Source organism: Triticum aestivum, chromosome 7B (assembly GCF_018294505.1).
Source record: "Triticum aestivum cultivar Chinese Spring chromosome 7B, IWGSC CS RefSeq v2.1, whole genome shotgun sequence".
Taxonomy (NCBI): Eukaryota; Viridiplantae; Streptophyta; class Magnoliopsida; order Poales; family Poaceae; genus Triticum; species Triticum aestivum.
In genome coordinates, this window is record NC_057813.1 from 68,647,503 (window position 1) to 68,672,470 (window position 24,968).

A 24,968-nucleotide genomic window follows, 5' to 3' on the forward strand; every position below is an offset into this window, starting at 1 on the left:
TAAGCGTCAGTTTGGTTCCATTCTTCACAACATGACCTCTACACATAATGCAGTGAAGAAAAACCATTACTACCTCCATGAAGTATTTGATCGCACCTGGGCTATTCTGTCACATCTATATGGTGAAGAAGATCTGAAGCAAATGGGCTTCAAGGAAGATTTTGACTGGTCTGCTCCTCCTCCGAAGAAATTCAAGAAGGTCAAGGTTCCTTCCTTGGTGGCCAGTTCATATTCTTCATCACGCGACACGAACGAGTATGAAGACTTGGACGACACTGCAGCAGGCCCTACAACAACTCAAGACCCCAACAATGCTGGCGCTCCTCCATCTTCATGATATCTTCGGGGGCGTTACTCCTCATTTTCAACCCTTTTGCTCATTCGATGACAAAGGGGGAGAAATTTGAGTTAGTCTTCAAGCGGGTCTATCTTATATGGGCATTTTTTGCTAAGTTACAACTCTCGTTCTTCTGATGACTTTGCTGGATCGAGTTGTAATCTTAAGCTCTATGGTGGCCTGATACTTTTGTCGTGTTCTTCTGCATTCTTATTCCTTATTAATGTTAATGCACGCATGCTGAATTACATCAGTCACCATATTTCATCATGCATTTCAAATTCTTCATATTATATGTCAAATGCGTGTATGAATTACAAGATATAGGGGGAGATCTCCATGATTATACTCTTCAAGTGTGCATTGCTTCAAAAGCAAATTCCTCACTATGCACATCTTCAGGGGGAGTTCTTCTATATCTTGCTATCAAATTCCTCAATATCAGTATTTACACTTCATATGTTTATCCCCGTTGAAAACTTAACCTATATTGTCATCAATCACCAAAAGGGGGGAGATTGTAAGTGCATCTAGTGCCCCTTAGTGATTTTGGTGTATTGAAGATTTATAGGTTAAGGGACTGATGCGTTTGTGAGTGTACACATGTCTATAAGTCTATGAGGAGTTTGATATTTACAGAGAAAGTCGACCCCTAAAAATGAAGTTCTTCAACTGAAGACTTTGGATTTCTGAAGACTTTCTGAAGACTTTGAAAGTGAAGAAATTGGTGTGACCTTGAAGACTTGTCAATCATTCGAGGACATGAAGCGTGAAGACTTTTGTTTTTATAGTTTCACTTTCTCCTTCTTGAGTCATAGGAAACACCGTACTGTTAAAGGGGGTCGAGAAAATACTTTTCTAAGGAAAAATTTCCATGTGATGCTCAACTCAAAATCCTACACCTACCAATCCCTTCGAGTGAAGCCATTGGAAATCTCGCACAGTTCAGTCATATTCTTCAGTGACAGAGACGAAGTTTTTCTGGTCTCTGAGGAATTTGTTCTGACTGAAGAGTTAGGAATTCGCCAGTGTGGATTGCCTACAAAGTGAGGAACATGATAGCCCTGAGGTATTTGAGAGTCAAATATTCCGACGGTTGCTGTGCTACGCTCCAGCTGTCCCAAAATATCTACCCACCTAACGGTCATATCAGACAAGGGCATTTATGTCTTATCATGTCGGGCTGCTCCCTAGGCTATAAATAGCCGCCCCCACAACCACTAGCTGGTTGGCTGCTCCGAGAAAAACTGACACTTGTTATTTGAGAGCAACCCATCCTCCGAGGACTTTGAGCAAAAATCATCAAGTGAGGAAAACCCAAACCCCAAACCTAGAAACTCCAAAGTGATTGAGCATCACTGAAGAGATTGATCCTGTGTGGATCCGACGCTTATTTCTTTTGAAGATTGTGCTTCTTTCAGACGGTTAGGCGTCAAGGTCTAGAGCATCCAAGAGGAATTGTGGATCACCGAGTGACCGAGTTTGTGAAGGTTCGGAAGTCACCTGAAGACTTTCCACGAGTGATTGGGCGAGGTCTGTGTGACCTTAGCTCAAGGAGAATACGGTGAGGACTGTGTGTCCAGGACTGTGTGTCCTCGAATTTAAATACTCAGCCGCTTCAATCAGATGTACAAATTAGACAACAGTTGAAACTGATCTACCAAATCATTGTCTTCACCGAGCTTAATGGTTCTATTTCCTCAACTCTTTAATTTCCTCATCTCTGTTGTAGTGTGCTTGTTCTCATATGTTTGAAGATTTTGACTGAAGACTTTCTCAATTTTCTCAGTTTAATTTTTTCTGTCTGTCCATCTTCACCTTGTGTTATCCTGTGTTTACGCTTTCTGTACTCTGTGCTTGTCTTCATTTCATCATGATGACTATGCGTGTGTTCTGCTATGTTTACTTTTGAGTACTTATTCCGCTGCAAGTAGTTCTTCATTTAGAAATTCCCTCACCAGAAAATTCCTCAGTGAAGAATTCATAAAAATCGCCTATTCATCCCTCCTCTAGTCGATATAACGCACTTTCACGAAGCACAAGCCGGACATGCATCTCCTCCTCGGGGCCATGTAGGATAAGCTCGAGGTCAACAAATCTAAATGTGTAAGAGACGGAGGGGAGTGGAGTGAAATGACTAGAGTTTGATCCGCATAACCGATGGGAAGGAATATATATGTTGTCGGATGGGTTAGTATGGGTCGAGTTTGACATGACGGACACGGCCAAAAGTGTCCGGAACTATGTATCTGCTCCATATTTGGACTGTATGGGAATGTTGCGGTATCCCACGGCTACACTTACCACGAGTTCCTAGGACCAGAGCAAACTCTCAGATGCAAACCCCAACCAAGTGCCTCCGCCGTTGATCCCACATCAGACGGCCACGACCATGCCCCGCCCATCCCACCCAATCATCCGCGCACACACGCCAGTAGTGCCGTCGCCTCAGCGAATCTCCTGACACGTATATATGCGCGCCACTCACCCCGCAGCAACGCAAAGCGCGCAACACATCATCACACACCACACCAACCGACCCGTCTACTTTCTTTCGCCTTGCTCTACCCGCGGTCCCACGTGCTCCCAGCCATGTGCGGCGGCGCCATCCTCTCCGACATCATCCCGCCGCCGCGCCGGGCCACCGGCGGCAACGTCTGGCGGGCGGACAAGAAGAGGAGGGCCAGGCCCGACGCCGCCGCGGGGAGGCCCCGCCGCGTGCCCGAGGAGGAGTTCCAGGAGGAGGAGGGCGACGCGGAGTTCGAGGCCGACTTCGAGGGGTTCGTGGAGGCGGAGGAGGAGTCCGACGGCGAGGCCAAGCCCTTCCCCGTCCGCAGGACCGGCTTCTCCGGAGGTAAAAGAAAGGATCCCTGTCGGCCGCGCGTCGATTTGGGTGGTTTTGTTGCTCTGCTCTGAGATGAATAGCAGGTTTCTTGGGCCCGTCCTGAGATAGATAGATCCGGCGTTTAGGTCACCGGTTCGGAGATCCGTTGGATTGCCCTGCTCTGTTCAGGATTTGGGGGGTAGATTTGAGTTCTTAGGTGGGTTGGTGGTTGGAATCGCAGGATTAGCTAGCTGTATCCTTGATTTGTGCTAAATTTCTGCAAATGCTAGCTGCAGCTTACCCCGATTTCATGTCTGAACTTTTATTGTCATGTGACTGAGATGCGGAGAAAAGATCTTTGATGCCACACTGATTAGAGAAGCTTCATATTTTTATATGAAAATATGGTGCTGTATCCCCCGCAAAAGAAAAAGAAAAGAAAATATGGTGCTGTAGCTGTGGCTTGTTTTTTTCGAGGGTAATGCTGTAGCTGTGGCTTGTTCTGGAAAATACGCTTGTTCTGCACTTACGTTCTCTGCAATTTTTTGAGGGGGGAATCTTCTCTCATGAATCATGACACACAATTTTGTGTGACAAGAATCGAACGATTCCGGCACGGCAGTAAGAATCCAGCCACACATGCATGCGAGTTAAAGGGAAACAGCCGCCCGATTCCATGGTCATGTCGAAATAGGATAGCAATTATCATGTGTAGAGCAGTTTCGATTTTGTGTTAAATCGTTCTATGCTCTGTTTTGCATCGTTAATGCCTATAGTCTAATTCCTTGCTAATTTTTTCAAAGGAAGAGTAAGCACAGTTGATGCTTTTTATTTGTAGTGAATGCCTCATCTTTATCTGTTTAAGATCAACCGTCTCATCTTTATCTTACTGCTACATTCAGATGGACTGAAGGCAACTGCTGCTGGTGATGATGACTGTGCCTCAGGGTCTGCTAAAAGGAAGAGAAAGAGCCAGTTCAGGGGCATCCGCCGCCGCCCTTGGGGTAAATGGGCTGCTGAAATAAGAGATCCTCGCAAGGGTGTCCGTGTCTGGCTTGGCACTTACAACTCTGCTGAGGAAGCTGCCAGAGCCTATGATGTTGAAGCCCGCAGAATTCGTGGCAAGAAGGCAAAGGTCAATTTCCCAGAAGAAGCTCCCATGGATCCTCAGCAACGCTGCGCTACCTCTGTGAAGGTGCCCGAGTTCAACACCGAACAGAAGCCAGTACTCAACACCATGGGCAACACAGATGTGTATTCCTGCCCTGCTGTTGACTACACCTTAAATCAGCAATTTGTGCAGCCTCAGAACATGTCGTTTGTGCCTACAGTGAATGCAGTTGAGGCTCCTTTCATGAATTTTTCCTCTGACCAGGGGAGCAACTCCTTTAGTTGCTCAGACTTCAGCTGGGAGAATGATATCAAGACCCCTGACATAACTTCTGTGCTTGCATCCATTCCCACCTCAACTGAGGTCAATGAATCTGCATTTCTCCAGAACAATGGCATTAATTCAACGGTACCTCCTGTGATGGGTGATGCTAATGTTGATCTTGCCGACTTGGAGCCATACATGAAGTTCCTGATGGACGATGGTTCAGATGAGTCAATTGACAGCATTCTAAGCTGTGATGTACCGCAGGACGTTGTCGGCAACATGGGCCTTTGGACCTTTGATGACATGCCCTTGTCTGCTGGTTTCTACTGAGGGAATCGAGGTCGCTGGGTGCCTGTATATATAGACAAAGGTTAGGCATATTCAATGCTGGAAATAAACTCATTGTTATGCACTTCAATTTCCATTTCATTGATCATTATCTTTTATCTTGTTTCAGGAATAAGTATTCTGGACATCAACAAGTGCTTGTGTCTGGTGCCTCTAGAATCGAGCAGTAGCGACGTCAGTCTATGGTTATGTCTAGCTTAAATGGTCAGGAGACCTAAGTCTTTTGCAATAGACCTCTGTCTTGTGCCCCCAGACTATATTATATCTATATATGAAACCAGTATGTGATGGGAACTGCTTATTTTGTATTCCTGTTTCTACCTTATTGTAATTGCTACAAGTGGCTGTAAACCTTTTAACTTTGAAGCCAGTGTTTGGTATGCCGTGCTTATTTTCTCCAATACGCTAGTTCATCATTTGCTGCCATACTGGAAGTCTTTTGGAGTATCCTGCCATGGTTGTTAGTGTAAGTGACATGGCATAAATATATGGTACCATACTGGGCCAGAATCCTCCAAAGTTTATCAAAGTATACATTTACTTGTAACAGTATTCTAGCACAACTTGCAGATACTTGCTTAGGAAAACAGCTTGCTGCTCAAGTGGCATTGGACTAGTTTGCTCTTTTGTGCAAATACATCTTGTATTCAAGTGGAAAGTAGAGAATAGCAGTCGTGGGTCCTTCAGTTGCACCGGACTCTTGAGGTACCTGCCTGAAATGTACATGGCCTAGGGACTTTGTCTGATCGCTCTGTATTTCATAACAAAATCCTGTTTTTGTTGGGTGAAATCTTGACCTCTCTTGGGTTTTGAAGTAGGGAGCAGACCTGTAGGGACTTCTGTAGAAAAGGGAGAATGGACTGTAGATACTCTTGCTTATTACAAATGAGAATTGCATGCTTGATATTGAGAGATCCAATTGGAACCTTTTTTGTTTCCAATGGTCATTACGCTCGCGTTCTTGTTTTAACCCTGTTCAGTAGAAGAACCCAATTGGAAATTTGTATCGCAGTTTGACTAAAAGTCTAGAGTTGCAAAGCTCTTGCATGATGTTGGCCCGGATGGTAATGTACTTAAAAAATCATGTTATTGTTCAATTTTGTTTTCCTAAAGTTGCAAAAGCTGGAAGGAACAGGCTCTGCTTTTGCGTTGGAGGAGAGGGGACAGCTGTACTGAGGCCGAAGACTAGGCGTGTGAATCAAATGACCTGACGTCTAAGCTTTGTGAAACTACTAAGTGAAAGTCTAGGATAAGTGCTCGGCAGCGAGTCAGTTCCTCTCCCAAATCCATCCCAAGTGCTTTAGATATGGAGATCACTGCTTCCGAGGGGTATCCAACACATTTGCCAAAATCGGCCCGCAACCCAGAGATTTCGCTAGAAACTTCATGTATTCCTCCAGCAGTCCTGATCTCAGATTTGATAGGACTCGGAGATAAAACAGCATTCGCTGCATTCTCCGATGCCTCCCATGCCTTAGCCCTGCTACAAGCATAGAAAGGTAATGGCGGTGAAATAAACCTCAAGTCAGCTAGCGTTTCGGAAATGTTAAGTCAAGCATCCCTTCCCACTCTTTATAGGAAGAGTACTGGACCATTCGACAGTACCTTGTCTGGTGCCACAATCACACACAACTTGAATGCTTGATCATGTTGTATTCGGACTGATGAAGACCACATCATATTGATTGTGACTTGTACTGAAGCTTACAACCCCCGCATTGCTTGACAAATGAAATGTTGGGTCGATCCCCATCCTCTCGCTCAAACCCCATTGGAGTTTTTTTTTCCTTTTTTTTTGTGGGTAACCCCCATTGGAGTTAATCCCTCCGAGTACCATATTTGGTAGAGCAAGCTAAAAATCCCTCCCAACACTGAGTTCTATACATGAAACACTAGAAAACATACCAACGAAGAAGACCGTTGGCACGCAACATGAAAAGCAAGGTAACACCAAAGCACCATGAATAAATTTCCAGGATCCCATCGCGACTTGGCAAACCAAGTTTTATGCAATTGATTAATTCACACAGCTGCTATTTCCACAACAAAATTAACAAAAATTCTAGATTACTCTCTCCGATCCATATTAATTGACGTTGTTTTAGTACAACTTTAGTACAGAGTTACACTAGAGCAGCGTCAATCAATTTGGATTGGTGGGAGTACTATTATTTATGTTCGGCCACAAGAAGGCTGGAAGAAGAATTGCTTCAACATTTTACTCGTAGCAGCTTCGACCTCACCGTCTGTTTTTCTATATATTCTTCAACTATCCTTGTTCTGCCTGCACAGATACGGAAGGTTTAATAGTAATCAATGCATGTGAAAAAATAAAATAAAAAGTTAAAAATGAGTCCAAGACTACACACCTACAACCATGCATACCTACATCTTAAGATAGGCACACTAAGAAAAGTTCACTGCGTAGAAAGGAGGCATGAGGAATGCATTTGCTTGGTGCAGTAATCTTCATAAACCATATTCTTTTTTACTTTGTTTGAAAGAGGGCATTTTATTCACTCATAAGAAGCATCAAGGGGATACAAAACTCCACGAGTACACACCCGACCTCTGCATAGTTAGTATGCACAGAACCATCATCGACACATGTGCAGCGCGAACCTGCAATCATCCACTCCCCCCTCCCTAACCGATGCAGCTCCAAGACGATGCATCCAAGAGAGAGAAACAAGTGTTAATGATGTCATTGTCTGATCCGATACCACCCGGACCTAGGGTTTCCCCCGGAGTAGCCGACCGGTAGGCATCAACGGCAACGACGACAACTTCAACAAGGTAACGTCATGCAAAGGCGTCGGCATCGTCGGCCCGGAAAAATTCGAGCACGGCTTTCGCCTCTCATCTCGCCGCAGCCAAACAATCTGGCACGCGGCATGTCGGCCTAGACAAAACCACAACTTCACAACATGTAGGGACCGAGCCACTAGCCATGGACTGGCCAGGAGCCACCGAGCCCAGCCACCGCGAGCCCAAGTGGGAAAACAGTGAATCAAAGTATACCTTTACTTGTGATAGTGTTCTAGCACAATTTTTTTTAGAACGAAGGCTCAAACAGAGCCCAGCTTTGAATTAAGAAAGCCATCAACCGGCCACGATTACAACTCCAAATTACACCACTCACCAACTAAAGAAACGAAGACAAACAACAAAGATACAAGGGCGCAAGGGAGCATCTCACAATGCACATACAACAAGCTAGTTAGAAAGATTGGCATAGAGCATATAGCTTGGAGATGCCATTAACCTCTTGCACGCTGTAAAACCAAGGCGAAAGCGATATCCTGGTCAGGAGAGTGCACCGACAACGATGCAAGGCACGCCGTTGCCAAAACACCTGGGCTTGAAGAAGACACATCCGTTCAGATCCATCGTCAAAGAAGGCCCCTGCCTCCTCGCCTGGCTCGAAGGGGTCGCACCGTTGAACGATGGACATGCTCACCCTAGAGCCTGGATGGATGGCATCGAAGAAACCACTTGGGGCGGAACGAGGCGTTCCCGACATGCCGGCGACGACTCACCTAGAGCAGAGCAACACCGTATGCCCTAGTTCTGACATGAAAGAGATCGAGCAGTCAGAATGCACAATTGGGCAACAATAAGGCCAAGACCAAATTGGGAGCTTCGGCTCGGTCGACGAGCTGTAGTGCAGCCACCGTAGGAGGGGAACCCTATCCCCTCCCGTCCTGGAAGATCCATGGGCACCGGAGGAATACACTGCAGCCCGGCGAAGAGCACCAAAACAACTTGACCCAGCACCAAGGGAGACACCGCCACCGCTGGACGCACGCTGCCGCCACCGACAAACTCCACCTACACCACAGCGAAGCCCACAACCCATCTTTGTTCCCAAAACAACGCCTTCATGAAGGTTACGGCGCCAAGGGCGTCGCCGCTGCACAACAAAGTTGAGGATTTCTCCCGGGAGACAAAGGGGAAGGGGATGGGGGCAAGACCTGAACGGCGCCTCCGGGAAGGTGCGCGGCGCCCGCAGGTGTCGCCGCTGGCATGGCTGGCTAGGGTTTCCCCCGGTCCTGCATCCTTGACACCCGCTCCCACCCGAAGCAGACTGGGACCCCACGATGAGGCAGGTCAGATCTGGGGAGGGGGGAGGGGAGGGGCTCGCTGGAGAAGAAGGGTGGTGGGGACGGCCAGATCTGACGCAGCCGGAGCTGACGCCGCCGCCGCGCACTGGCCCGCATTCTTCGGGGATCTCACCGTCCACACGACCAAGAACAGCCGACCTGCGCCCGCGCCACCGGATGCCAAAGCCGGCGACGCCACACCAGCCGGGGCCGCCGCCCCAGATCCAGAGGCCCCCCCACGGGCGAGGCGAGGCGGCGAGGGCCCCGCCGCTACCTTCATCGACGACGCGCCATGCTTGCTCGGCAGCAGCTGCCTCGGGCGGCGGCGAGGGAAGGTCGAGCAGGGGAGGGAGGAGGGGGAGGGGTAGGGTTTCGCCCCTCGGATCGCTCGAGCAGGGCGACGCGAGGGAGGGGAGGGGAGCTGATGCAGGTTCTAGCACAAATTGCAGATACTTGCTTGGGAAAGCAGCTTGTTGCTCAAGTGGCATTTGACTAGTTTGCTCTTTTGTCCAAATACATCTTTTGTTCAAGTGGAAAGTAGAGAATAGCAATTGTGTGTCCTTCAGTTCGACCGAACTCTTGAGGTAGCTACATTTCCATTGTCACACCTGCCTCAAATGTACATGGCTTAGGGACTTTGTCTAGTTGCTCTATATTGCATAACAAAATCCTTTTTTTGTTAGGTGCAATCTTGACAGCTCTTGGGTTTTGAAGCAGAGAGTAGACTGTAGACTTATGTAAAAAATGGAGAGTGGACTGTAGGGACTCGTGCTTTGTACAGATGAGAATTGCATGCTTGATATTGAGATATTAAATTGAACATTTTCTGTATCCATTGGTCATTATGGCCGCGTTCGTGTTTTGACCTTGTTCAATAGGAGAACCCAATTGGAAATTTGTTTCACAGGTCAACAAAAAGTCTAGAGTCGCAGAGCTCTAGTACGATCAACGTTGACTGAGATGGTTACGTAGTACTCCCTATAAGACGGTTTTTGACTCTAGTGCAGTGTCAAAAAACGTCTTATATTATGGAACGCAGGGAGTAACAGATAATTATGTTACCGTTCATTTTTTTTTGAAGTTGGAAAAAGCTGAAGGAGCAGACTCTGCTTTTGCATTGCAAAAGACAAAATTGCTGTACGGAGGCTGAAGGCTTTCGTGTAAATCAAATGAACCGGCCTCTAAGTTTTGTGAGACTCGGACACGCTGGACCACAGCGAATTGGTTCCTCCATTCAAATCATAGCCTTTGATAGGTATGCAGCACATTTGCCAAAACCGGCTCGCCGTTGACAGATTTCAGCAGAAACTTCAGTGCCTGTTATAGCAGTTCTGATCTCAGATTTCATAAGGTTCAAAAACAAAGCAGCATCCACTGCTTTCTCCGATGCCTCCCATTCCTAGTCCTGCTACAGTCATTGAAAGGTAATGGTAGTGAAATAAATCTCAAGTAAGCTAGCTTTTTGGAAATGTTAAGCCTCCTTTGGTTTGAAGGAATTTTGTAGAAATTTTATAGGATAGGATTTTTATAGGAAAAATTTCTTTAGAGCCCTTTGCTTTGTAGGAATGAAATCCTATGCCTATGGAGGAATTCTTCCTATCCTCCACATTTTATAGGAAAATAAACATTAGCCTAGACTCAATGGTAAAAATCCTATGATGTGAATCAAAGGACATCCCTTTTCCTATTCCTACTCATAGGATTTGAGATGCATGTCATCTCATTTCCTATGACTTTCCTATTTTTATGATTTTCCTACCCTATGAACCAAATGAGGCCTAAGTCAAGCACCACCACCCCCCTCTTTATAGGAAGAGTAATGGACCATTGGACAGTACCTGATATGGAGCCACAATCACAAAGAGCTTGAATGCTTGAGATCATGTTGTACTCACCTGATGAGACAACATTTGGTTTGATTTTGATTTGTACTCCCTCCATCCGGAAATACTTGTCATCAAAATGGATGAAAATGGATGTATCTTGAATTAAAATATATCTAGATACATCTTTTTCAATGACAAGTATTTCCGACGGACAGAGTATTAAACTGTACAACCCTGGCATTGCTTGACCATGTCATTGTTGGGTTGTTGGGACCAATTCCCCACAGAGAATGGGTCGATCCCTGTCCTCTCACTCAATACCCGTTGGGGTTAATCCCTCCCAGTACACTATTCGGTATAGCAAGGTAAAAATCTCTTCCAGCACCGAGTTTTGTACATGAAAAACAACAAATAATCATACCAAAGAAGAAAACTATTGGCATTACAACATGAGAAGCCAGGTAACAACAGAGCACCATGAACATTTTCCAGAATCGCATCGCGCCATGCCAAAGACAAGTTTCATGCAAATGATTAAATCACACGATTGCCATTTCTACCAGAAAATTAAATATTTAATGTAAACCATATTATTATGAGCTGTTTTACGGTGATTGGGTTAGTACTCGGAGTACTTAGCAGTACTTACATGTCTGATCACGTCTGATTTTTATTAGCCGTCCGATCTTGCGGGGAATTTTAATTGATTAAATTTAATATGTTAATTGCGATAAGGGCAATGGTCTAGGGGGAAATATCTTTTCTTGAACCGATCACCTGAGGACCAGATCCATGTCTACTCGATCCAGATCAGACTCCTCCTCCGATGTATTCGTCGCCGCTCGCCGCTCCTGACCTTCTTCCTAGTCCTCGCCCTGCCTGGTGAGAGGAATAAATTCATCGTCCTCGTCCTTCTCCGTCCCCAACCCCCCACGTCGTTACCGAAGAAGAAGAAGGCCGGATCTGCGCCGGCTGAATCGGCGGTGACGGCGGCGGGCGATCCCATCTCTTCGCGCATACCATCATTAAGGTATGAATCCGGCTTGGCATTCTGCTCGTTCTCTTGGCCGTTGCGCCCCTCCACCGTGCATGCAGTACAACCTCAACCCCACAAGATCCGGGTAATTTAGCAGTATGCGAGATTTGTACGGACTAGAACAACGAATGGAAAGCTTCATCGTGGCATAGTTTCTCTTGAGCTAATCGCATCATGTTAGTTTAACTAAGATGTTGAGGGCATTGCTTACTTCCTTTGGTACCGCAGAAAAAAAGTGACATACTTGACGTTTGAGATGAGATATACTAAAGGAAGATGAGATACTGGTTCCATAGTTGACTTAATTTAGTTTATTAAAGTCATCATCACTTTAGGTTTGCATAGTGCATGAAATATAGTTTAAAGGAAGATGAGATACTACTTGTTGGACGTTGATGATTGGTTTCCCTCACATGTCAAACAAGCAAAGTCTTTTCCATGCACTTGGCTTTGCCTATGAGCTATTTTACACCTGCAACATTGATAAACAGAAAGATGTTGATGATTGGTTTCCCTCACATGTCATATGCAGGAAGACATGGCGTATGCAAGTGATGAGAGTATGTTCGAGTATCTAAATGTTGTCAGCAAGATGTTTGATAGTGAGGCTGAAGGCTATGAATTCTACAACAAATAGGCTCTTGAAAAATGTTTTAGTGTGAGGAAAAGCTACGTTGAGTGGGATGGATCCAACAAATACATAATTTTAAGGAAAATTGTGTGTAGTCATCAAGGGTTTCGCGAAGAGAAGCACATGAAAAGAATGATGGAAGATAGAAAGAGGAGGCCACGAAGTTTAACTCGTGTTGGGTGTAATGCTAAATTGGTCATTACGAGACAGGAGGAAACCGGTCTGTGGTTTGTCAAGGATTTCATCGATGAGCACAACCATCCTCTAGCCCCACGGGATCTTTCTTGTCTGCTGCGTTCACACAGATGAATTAGCGATGAGCAGAAAGCGGACATTGCGGACATGGAAAAATGTGGGATCCGCAAATACCGTATTATGGATATTTTGTGCTTTCAATACGGTGGATTTGATAAGGTTGGATGCATAAAGAGGGACATTTATAATTTCTGCCATGCTAATAAGCAGAAGACAATCAGCGCCGGTGATGCTAATACGGTGATCATGCACATGATGGCGAGGCGAGAGCGAGATGTGGATTTTTTCTTCAAGTACTTGGTAGACGAGCATGGCCATCTGAAGGGACTGTTCTGGGCTGATAGTCAATCGCGACTTGACTACGAGGCTTTCGGAGACGTCATTGTTTTCGATAGCACATACAGAACCAACAAATACAATCTGCCATTCGTGCCGTTTGTCGGGTTGAATCACCACCGGAGCACTGTCATTTTTGGCTGTGGTATAATTTCTCATGAAACAAGCCAGGCATACGAGTGGATGTTGCGGACCTTTTCTGATTGCATGGCACAGAAGCATCCGATATCTGTGATCACAGATGGGGACCTTGCAATGCAGAGAGCAATCAGGGTGGTCTGGCCAGACTCAAACCATAGACTATGTATATGGCACATTCAGCAGAACATTGTACGCCATCTGCATGATGACGACGTAAAGGAGGAATTCAGATCTTTCATTTATGATACTTCTTCCATTGAAGAGCATGAGATAGAATGGATACAATTCTTACAACGGAATAAAGTAACCAGTGAGGAGTCTTGGCTGCATCAGATGTATCAGATGAGAAAGTTGTGGTGTGCTCCATATCTTGAGGGGCGTTGTTTCCTAGGATTGAGCAGCAATCAGAGGAGTGAGAGCTTGAACTCTGTGCTACATACGCATCTTGAGGGTAAGATGTCGTTGTTTGAAATGCTAGAGCACTATGAGCGTTGCCTTGCGTCGCGACGGATTAACGAAGCTCTCCAAGACGTCGAAGCCTTGCAATCCGTTCCATTTACAGAGGAAAATGCTTCGCCGCTTGAGAAACACGCCGCAACAGTTTTCACACCTAGTGTCTTCAAGATGGTCTTATGGAGCATAGATGCTGTCAGCAAATGTCAAATCAGAGAGATACTAGATGGATCAGAAGATTCCACTTATGTTGTGTCCAAGCAGGAAAGAATGGATAAAAAGTTTGGAGTGCGCATTGAAGAGCAAGGAGGTCTTTTGCACAGGGTGAGTTGTTCTTGCCGTAAGCTGGAATATGCAGGCACACCATGTTCCCACATTTTTTGCATATTGAGGATTTTAAAACAAACAATTCTGCCCAGTTGTTGCGTTCCCACTAGGTGGACTATGAATGCAAAATGTGCATACGCACCTACCAGAAAAAACCAGATGTATGACTATTCGGTAAGCCTGCAGAGGTACTGCGAGTTGCGGAATTGTAGTCACGCCGCAAGTTTCAAGGCATGCCACTCTGATGAGGACTATCACCGTCTAAAGATGCTTTTGCAAGCACAACATCATGGTAAGCAATCAAGTTTTGAACAAGCTGACAGCAAGGAGTCAACTAATGCTCAGCATAACATCATTAGGTTTGGCCCGTTGATGCCGCACTCGGAGAAAGTTGATAAGGTTCTGGATCCCGTGCATGTGCCAGGACGAGGTGCACCGAAGAAAAGGCTGCATGCAAAGACAAAGAAGTCAAGATCACAGAATATCTGTGGCTATTGCAAGAATCCTGGTCACAATCGACGTAAATGCGCTAAATTGCTAGAGGTACGAAATATGTTCATATTTATTTTTTGCATGTGTTTTACTCATAATTGATGTCCATGTGATTTATTCTATTCTTCTGTGTAGGATCTCGAGGCTGAACTGTGATGTCTACATACAGCATGAACTGACGATGAGCCAGAGAAAGTCGTGTGCCATTCAGCTTTGTGTGACGTGGTCTTTACATTCTATTTCATCGTGACAGTAATTTAGTGAAGTGCGGTTGTACTGCCATGTTACTGTATTAGTTCGACATCTTTCGTTTTCATTTTCTGTGTGTATCATTTGATGTCCAACTTTAAGAATGATGATGTATTTCGAACAGGAATAAGGGCTAGCATGGAGCACTTGTTATTTTCGAGTAGAATAATTTTTGTGATGTATTTCTGCACGCACGCACGGCCGCCAGACGGATCTCCCGCGCGATCCCACGGTCTGCATGGCTCATGCATGGCAGGCCGTTTTCCTACGTCGACCCAAACACCGGCCCATCCGAGGTTGCAGCTCCGGACGGCCCACGTCGCGTACGATCTCGCGCGTTGTTCTCGTGTAACTAAAAATAGTCCCACCTTGCCCCTCGACCAGCTCCTTTACCTGCTTAAATACCTTCATCGAGGTGATTTTAGCAAGCGTTGGTCCTCATTGTAGGATGAATATGATTCTTCACCCTTACTATGGTTGTCATGCATATTCATAATCATCATGCATATTCTTCATTTAGAGATCATTAATGACTGACGTATTTTTTAAATAAGCGGGGCCCAGTAGGGTGTGCTTGGAAATATTTGAGAAACCTCCATGCACGTTCATCTTCGCTGCATGCAAATACGGGCGGCAGCCGCTGTGCCAGCAGCTGTCAAGGCCTTGATGAAACACTATTCACATGCAGGTCCCCGACTCTTGCATGCAGGTGCCTGGTTTTTGGATGAAGGTCCTTGGGTCGCATCATTGGTTCAGGAAGTATCTCTAGAGTTTTTGAACTGACATTGCCCACCACCTCCTCCAAATCACCCAAATCACCTCCTCCAAATCACCACAATTTTCTTGTACATGTTGACCCACATGTGCCAAACATGTCTATGAAAGAAATTTTTGAAAAAAATTATTTTACAATGCCCCCTTGAGGCATAGACCGATGTTTTCACCAGTCAGTCTAGAGGGCATTATAAATTCAAAAAAATTCAAAAAAATACAAAACCTTGGAAACCTAGTATTGTTTGTGCAAGAGATGTGTGCCAAAATATATGTGATTTGGAGGTGGTCGAAAAAATGCCCGCATTCTGGAGGGACCATTTGGTCTAACTTAAGCCAGTTTTTGAAAAAAGGTGAATTTTTCCACCACCTCCAAATCACCCCAATTTTCTTGTACATGGTGACCACATGTGCCAAACATGTCTATGAAAGAAATTTTTGAAAAAATTATTTTACAATGCCCCCTTGAGGCATAGACCGATGTTTTCAGCAGTCAGTCTAGAGGGCATTATAAATTCAAAAAAATTCAAAAAAATACAAAACCTTGGAAACCTAGCATTGTTTGTGCAAGAGATCATGTGTGCCAAAATTGAGGTGATTTGGAGGTGGTCGAAAAAATGCCCGCATTCCGGAGGGACCATTTGGTCTAACTTAAGCCAGTTTTTGAAAAAAGGTGAATTTTTCCACCACCTCCAAATCACCCCAATTTTCTTGTACATGGTGACCCACATGTGCCAAACATGTCTATGAAAGAAATTTTTGAAAAAAATTATTTTACAATGCCCCCTTGAGGCATAGACCGATGTTTTCAGCAGTCAGTCTAGAGGGCATTATAAATTCAAAAAAATCAAAAAAATACAAAACCTTGGAAACCTAGCATTGTTTGTGCAAGAGATCATGTGTGCCAAAATTGAGGTGATTTGGAGGTGGTCGAAAAAATGCCCGCATTCCGGAGGGACCATTTGGTCACTTAAGCCAGTTTTTGAAAAAAAGGTGAATTTTTCCACCACCTCCAAATCACCCCAATTTTCTTGTACATGGTGACACACATGTGCCAAACATGTCTATGAAAGAAATTTTTGAAAAAATTATTTTACAATGCCCCCTTGAGGCATAGACCGATGTTTTCAGCAGTCAGTCTAGAGGGCATTATAAATTCAAAAAAATTCAAAAAATACAAAACCTTGGAAACCTAGCATTGTTTGTGCAAGAGATCATGTGTGCCAAAATTGAGGTGATTTGGAGGTGGTCGAAAAAATGCCCGCATTCCGGAGGGACCATTTGGTCTTAACTTAAGCCAGTTTTTGAAAAAAGGTGAATTTTTCCACCACCTCCAAATCACCCCAATTTTCTTGTACATGGTGACACACATGTGCCAAACATGTCTATGAAAGAAATTTTGGAAAAAATTATTTTACAATGCCCCCTTGAGGCATAGACCGATGTTTTCACAGTCAGTCTAGAGGGCATTATAAATTCAAAAAATTCAAAAAATACAAAACCTTGGAAACCTAGCATTGTTTGTGCAAGAGATCATGTGTGCCAAAATTGAGGTGATTTGGAGGTGGTCGAAAAAATGCCCGCATTCCGGAGGGACCATTTGGTCTTAACTTAAGCCAGTTTTTGAAAAAAGGTGAATTTTTCCACCACCTCCAAATCACCCCAATTTTCTTGTACATGGTGACACACATGTGCCAAACATGTCTATGAAAGAAATTTTTGAAAAAATTATTTTACAATGCCCCTTGAGGCATAGACCGATGTTTTCAGCAGTCAGTCTAGAGGGCATTATAAATTCAAAAAAATTCAAAAAATACAAAACCTTGGAAACCTAGCATTGTTTGTGCAAGAGATCATGTGTGCCAAAATTGAGGTGATTTGGAGGTGGTCGAAAAAATGCCCGCATTCCGGAGGGACCATTTGGTCTTAACTTAAGCCAGTTTTTGAAAAAAGGTGAATTTTTCCACCACCTCCAAATCACCCCAATTTTCTTGTACATGGTGACACACATGTGCCAAACATGTCTATGAAAGAAATTTTTGAAAAAAATATTTTACAATGCCCCCTTGAGGCATAGACCGATGTTTTCAGCAGTCAGTCTAGAGGGCATTATAAATTCAAAAAAATTCAAAAAAATACAAAACCTTGGAAACCTAGCATTGTTTGTGCAAGAGATCATGTGTGACAAAATTGAGGTGATTTGGAGGTGGTCGAAAAAATGCCCGCATTCCGGAGGGACCATTTGGTCTAACTTAAGCCAGTTTTTGAAAAAAGGTGAATTTTTCCACCACCTCCAAATCACCCCAATTTTCTTGTACATGGTGACACACATGTGCCAAACATGTCTATGAAAGAAATTTTGGAAAAAATTATTTTACAATGCCCCCTTGAGGCATAGACCGATGTTTTCAGCAGTCAGTCTAGAGGGCATTATAAATTCAAAAAAATTCAAAAAAATACAAAACCTTGGAAACCTAGCATTGTTTGTGCAAGAGATCATGTGTGCCAAAATTGAGGTGATTTGGAGGTGGTCGAAAAAATGCCCGCATTCCGGAGGGACCATTTGGTCTAACTTAAGCCAGTTTTTGAAAAAAGGTGAATTTTTCCACCACCTCCAAATCACCCCAATTTTCTTGTACATGGTGACACACATGTGCCAAACATGTCTATGAAAGAAATTTTGAAAAAATTATTTTACAATGCCCCCTTGAGGCATAGACCGATGTTTTCACAGTCAGTCTAGAGGGCATTATAAATTCAAAAAAATTCAAAAAAATACAAAACCTTGGAAACCTAGCATTGTTTGTGCAAGAGATCATGTGTGCCAAAATTGAGGTGATTTGGAGGTGGTCTAAAAAATGCCCGCATTCCGGAGGGACCATTTGGTCACTTAAGCCAGTTTTTGAAAAAAGGTGAATTTTTCCACCACCTCGAAATCACCCCAATTTTCTTGTACATGGTGACCCACATGTGCCAAAACATGTCTATGAAAGAAATTTTTGAAAAAATTATTTTACAATGCCCCCTTGAGGCATAGACCAATGTTTTCAGCAGTCAGTCTAGAGGGCATTATAAATTCAAAAAAATTCAAAAAATACAAAACCTTGGAAACCTAGCATTGTTTGTGCAAGAGATCATGTGTGCCAAAATAGAGGTGATTTGGAGGTGGTCGAAAAAATGCCCGCATTCCGGAGGGACCATTTGGTCACTTAAGCCAATTTTTGAAAAAAGGTGAATTTTTCCACCACCTCCAAATCACCCCAATTTTCTTGTACATGGTGACCCACATGTGCCAAACATGTCTATGAAAGAAATTTTTGAAAAAAATTATTTTACAATGCCCCCTTGAGGCATAGACCGATGTTTTCAGCAGTCAGTCTAGAGGGCATTATAAACTAAAAAAATTCAAAAAAATACAAAACCTTGGAAACCTAGCATTGTTTGTGCAAGAGATCATGTGTGCCAAAATAGAGGTGATTTGGAGGTGGTCGAAAAAATGCCCGCATTCCGGAGGGACCATTTGGTCTAACTTAAGCCAGTTTTTGAAAAAAGGTGAATTTTTCCACCACCTCCAAATCACCCCAATTTTCTTGTACATGGTGACCCACATGTGCCAAACATGTCTATGAAAGAAATTTTTGAAAAAATTTATTTTACAATGCCCCTTGAGGCATAGACCGATGTTTTCAGCAGTCAGTCTAGAGGGCATTATAAATTCAAAAAATTCAAAAAAATACAAAACCTTGGAAACCTAGCATTGTTTGTGCAAGAGATCATGTGTGCCAAAATTGAGGTGATTTGGAGGTGGTCGAAAAAATGCCCGCATTCCGGAGGGACCATTTGGTCTTAACTTAAGCCAGTTTTTGAAAAAAGGTGAATTTTTCCACCACCTCCAAATCATCCCAATTTTCTTGTACATGGTGACCCACATGTGCCAAACATGTCTATGAAAGAAATTTTTGAAAAAAATTATTTTACAATGCCCCCTTGAGGCATAGACCGATGTTTTCAGCAGTCAGTCTAGAGGGCATTATAAATTCAAAAAATTCAAAAAAATACAAAACCTTGGAAACCTAGCATTGTTTGTGCAAGAGATCATGTGTGCCAAAATAGAGGTGATTTGGAGGTGGTCGGAAAAATGCCCGCATTCCGGAGGGACCATTTGGTCTAACTTAAGCCAGTTTTTGAAAAAAGGTGAATTTTTCCACCACCTCCAAATCACCCAATTTTCTTGTACATGGTGACCCACATGTGCCAAACATGTCTATGAAAGAAATTTTTGAAAAAAATTATTTTACAATGCCCCCTTGAGGCATAGACCAATGTTTTCACCAGTCAGTCTAGAGGGCATTATAAATTCAAAAAAATTCAAAAAAATACAAAACCTTAGAAACCTAGCATTGTTTGTGCAAGAGATCATTTGTGACAAAATAGAGGTGATTTGGAGGTGGTCGAAAAAATGACCGCATTCCGGAGGGACCATTTGGTCCCTCCGGAATGCGGTCATTTTTTCGACCACCTCCAAATCACCTCTATTTTGTCACAAATGATCTCTTTCACAAACAATGCTAGGTTTCCAAGGTTTTGTATTTTTTTGAATTTTTTTGAATTTATAATGCCCTCTAGACTGACTGGTGAAAACATTGGTCTATGCCTCAAGGGGGCATTGTAAAATAATTTTTTTCAGAAATTTCTTTCATAGACATGTTTGGCACATGTGGGTCACCATGTACAAGAAAATTGGGGTGATTTCGAGGTGGTGGAAAAATTCACCTTTTTCAAAAATTGGCTTAAGTGACCAAATGGTCCCTCCGGAATGCGGGCATTTTTTCGACCACCTCCAAATCACCTCTATTTTGTCACCAAATGATCTCTTGCACAAACAATGCTAGGTTTCTAAGGTTTTGTATTTTTTGAATTTTTTTGAATTTATAATGCCCTCTAGACTGACTGGTGAAAACATTGGTCTATGCCTCAAGGGGGCATGTAAAATAATTTTTTCAGAAATTTCTTTCATAGACATGTTTGGCACATGTGGGTCACCATGTACAAGAAAATTGGGGTGATTTCGAGGTGGTGGAAAAATTCACTTTTTTCAAAAACTGGCTTAAGTGACCAAATGGTCCCTTCGGAATGCGGGCATTTTTTAGACCACCTCCAAATCACCTCTATTTTGGCACACATGATCTCTTGTACAAACAATGCTAGGTTTCCAAGGTTTTGTATTTTTTTGAATTTTTTTGAATTTATAATGCCATCTAGACTAGCTGGTGAAAACATTGGTCTATGCCTCAAGGGGGCATTGTAAAATATATTTTTCAGAAATTTCTTTCATAGACATGTTTGGCACATGTGGGTCACCATGTACAAGAAAATTGGGAGGATTTCGAGGTGGTGGAAAAATTCACCTTTTTTCAAAAACCGGCTTAAGTGACCAAATGGTCCCTCCGGAATGCGGGCATTTTTTCGACCACCTCCAAATCACCTCTATTTTGGCACACATGGTCTCTTGCACAAACAATGCTAGGTTTCCAAGGTTTTGTATATTTTTGAATTTTTTTGAATTTATAATGCCCTCTTGACTGACTGGTGAAAACATCGGTCTATGCCTCAAGGGGGCATTGTAAAATAATGTTTTCCAAAATTTCTTTCATAGACATGTTTGGCACATGTGGGTCACCATGTACAAGAAAATTGGGGTGATTTGGAGGTGGTGGAAAAATTCACCTTTTTTCAAAAACTGGCTTAAGTTAAGACCAAATGGTCACTTAAGCCAGTTTTTGAAAAAAGGTGAATTTTTCCACCACCTCCAAATCACCCCAATTTTCTTGTACATGGTGACCACATGTGCCAAACATGTCTATGAAAGAAATTTTTGAAAAAAATTATTTTACAATGCCCCCTTGAGGCATAGACCGATGTTTTCAGCAGTCAGTCTAGAGGGCATTATAAATTCAAAAAAATTCAAAAAAATACAAAACCTTGGAAACCTAGCATTGTTTGTGCAAGAGATCATGTGTGCCAAAATTGAGGTGATTTGGAGGTGGTCGAAAAAATGCCCGCATTCCGGAGGGACCATTTGGTCTTAAACTTAAGCCAGTTTTTGAAAAAAGGTGAATTTTCCACCACCTCCAAATCACCCAAATTTTCTTGTACATGGTGACCCACATGTGCCAAACATGTCTATGAAAGAAATTTTGAAAAAAATTATTTTACAATGCCCCCTTGAGGCATAGACCGATGTTTTCAGCAGTCAGTCTAGAGGGCATTATAAATTCAAAAAATTCAAAAAAATACAAAACCTTGGAAACCTAGCATTGTTTGTGCAAGAGATCATGTGTGCCAAAATGAGGTGATTTGGAGGTGGTCGAAAAATGCCCGCATTCCGGAGGGACCATTTGGTCTTAACTTAAGCCAGTTTTTGAAAAAAGGTGAATTTTTCCACCACCTCCAAATCACCCCAATTTTCTTGTACATGGTGACCCACATGTGCCAAACATGTCTATGAAAGAAATTTTTGAAAAAAATTATTTTACAATGCCCCTTGAGGCATAGACCGATGTTTTCAGCAGTCAGTCTAGAGGGCATTATAAATTCAAAAAAATTCAAAAAAATACAAAACCTTGGAAACCTAGCATTGTTTGTGCAAGAGATCATGTGTGCCAAAATTGAGGTGATTTGGAGGTGGTCGAAAAAATGCCCGCATTCCGGAGGGACCATTTGGTCTTAACTTAAGCCAGTTTTTGAAAAAAGGTGAATTTTTCCACCACCTCCAAATCACCCCAATTTTCTTGTACATGGTGACCACATGTGCCAAACATGTCTATGAAAGAAATTTTGGAAAAAATTATTTTACAATGCCCCCTTGAGGCATAGACCGATGTTTTCAGCAGTCAGTCTAGAGGGCATTATAAATTCAAAAAAATTCAAAAAATACAAAACCTTGGAAACCTAGCATTGTTTGTGCAAGAGATCATGTGTGCCAAAATTGAGGTGATTTGGAGGTGGTCGAAAAAATGCCCGCATTCCGGAGGGACCATTTGGTCAACTTAAGCCAGTTTTTGAAAAAAGGTGAATTTTTCCACCACCTCCAAATCACCCAATTTTCTTGTACATGGTGACACACATGTGCCAAACATGTCTATGAAAGAAATTTTTGAAAAAAATTATTTTACAATGCCCCCTTGAGGCATAGACCGATGTTTTCAGGAGTCAGTCTAGAGGGCATTATAAATTCAAAAAAATTCAAAAAAATACAAAACCTTGGAAACCTAGCATTGTTTGTGCAAGAGATCATGTGTGCCAAAATTGAGGTGATTTGGAGGTGGTCGAAAAAATGCCCGCATTCCGGAGGGACCATTTGGTCACTTAAGCCAGTTTTTGAAAAAAGGTGAATTTTTCCACCACCTCCAAATCACCCCAATTTTCTTGTACATGGTGACCCACATGTGCCAAACATGTCTATGAAAGAAATTTTGAAAAAATTATTTTACATGCCCCCTTGAGGCATAGACCGATGTTTTCAGCAGTCAGTCTAGAGGGCATTATAAATTCAAAAAAATTCAAAAAAATACAAAACCTTGGAAACCTAGCATTGTTTGTGCAAGAGATCATGTGGTGCCAAAATTGAGGTGATTTGGAGGTGGTCGAAAAAATGCCCGCATTCCGGAGGGACCATTTGGTCACTTAAGCCAGTTTTTGAAAAAGGTGAATTTTTCCACCACCTCCAAATCACCCCAATTTTCTTGTACATGGTGACACACATGTGCCAAACATGTCTATGAAAGAAATTTTTGAAAAAATTATTTTACAATGCCCCCTTGAGGCATAGACCGATGTTTTCAGCAGTCAGTCTAGAGGGCATTATAAATTCAAAAAAATTCAAAAAAATACAAAACCTTGGAAACCTAGCATTGTTTGTGCAAGAGATCATGTGTGCCAAAATTGAGGTGATTTGGAGGTGGTCGAAAAAATGCCCGCATTCCGGAGGGACCATTTGGTCTTAACTTAAGCCAGTTTTTGAAAAAAGGTGAATTTTTCCACCACCTCCAAATCACCCAAATTTTCTTGTACATGGTGACCCACATGTGCCAAACATGTCTATGAAAGAAAATTTTGAAAAAAATTATTTTACAATGCCCCCTTGAGGCATAGACCGATGTTTTCAGCAGTCAGTCTAGAGGGCATTATAAATTCAAAAAAATTCAAAAAAATACAAAACCTTGGAAACCTAGCATTGTTTGTGCAAGAGATCATGTGTGCCAAAATTGAGGTGATTTGGAGGTGGTCGAAAAAATGCCCGCATTCCGGAGGGACCATTTGGTCTTAACTTAAGCCAGTTTTTGAAAAAAGGTGAATTTTTCCACCACCTCCAAATCACCCAAATTTTCTTGTACATGGTGACCCACATGTGCAAACATGTCTATGAAAGAAATTTTGAAAAAAATTATTTTACAATGCCCCCTTGAGGCATAGACCGATGTTTTCAGCAGTCAGTCTAGAGGGCATTATAAATTCAAAAAAATTCAAAAAAATACAAAACCTTGGAAACCTAGCTTTGTTTGTGCAAGAGATCATGTGTGCCAAAATTGAGGTGATTTGGAGGTGGTCGAAAAAATGCCCGCATTCCGGAGGGACCATTTGGTCTTTAACTTAAGCCAGTTTTTGAAAAAAGGTGAATTTTTCCACCACCTCCAAATCACCCAAATTTTCTTGTACATGGTGACCCACATGTGCCAAACATGTCTATGAAAGAAATTTTGAAAAAAATTATTTTACAATGCCCCCTTGAGGCATAGACCGATGTTTTCAGCAGTCAGTCTAGAGGGCATTATAAATTCAAAAAAATTCAAAAAAATACAAAACCTTGGAAACCTAGCATTGATTGTGCAAGAGATCATGTGTGCCAAAATTGAGGTGATTTGGAGGTGGTCGAAAAAATGCCCGCATTCCGGAGGGACCATTTGGTCTTAACTTAAGCCAGTTTTTGAAAAAAGGTGAATTTTTCCACCACCTCCAAATCACCCAAATTTTCTTGTACATGGTGACCCACATGTGCCAAACATGTCTATGAAAGAAATTTTTGAAAAAAATTATTTTACAATGCCCCCTTGAGGCATAGACCGATGTTTTCAGCAGTCAGTCTAGAGGGCATTATAAATTCAAAAAAATTCAAAAAAATACAAAACCTTGGAAACCTAGCATTGTTTGTGCAAGAGATCATGTGTGCCAAAATTGAGGTGATTTGGAGGTGGTCGAAAAAATGCCCGCATTCCGGAGGGACCATTTGGTCTTAACTTAAGCCAGTTTTTGAAAAAAGGTGAATTTTTCCACCACCTCCAAATCACCCCAAATTTTCTTGTACATGGTGACACACATGTGCCAAACATGTCTATGAAAGAAATTTTGAAAAAAATTATTTTACAATGCCCCCTTGAGGCATAGACCGATGTTTTCAGCAG

General features: G+C 42.8%; 1 protein-coding gene across 1 annotated transcript; it reads left to right on the forward strand.

The window, feature by feature from the left end:
• Positions 1–2,834: 2,834 nt before the first annotated feature.
• LOC123156541 (ethylene-responsive transcription factor 1) lies at positions 2,835–5,288 on the forward strand. The gene is made up of 3 exons (XM_044574691.1): positions 2,835–3,191; positions 4,064–4,909; positions 4,997–5,288. Exons 1-2 carry the CDS (start codon positions 2,930–2,932, stop codon positions 4,867–4,869), a joined length of 1,068 nt encoding a protein of 355 aa, XP_044430626.1. The 5' UTR covers positions 2,835–2,929; the 3' UTR covers positions 4,870–4,909; positions 4,997–5,288.
• Positions 5,289–24,968: the final 19,680 nt, after the last annotated feature.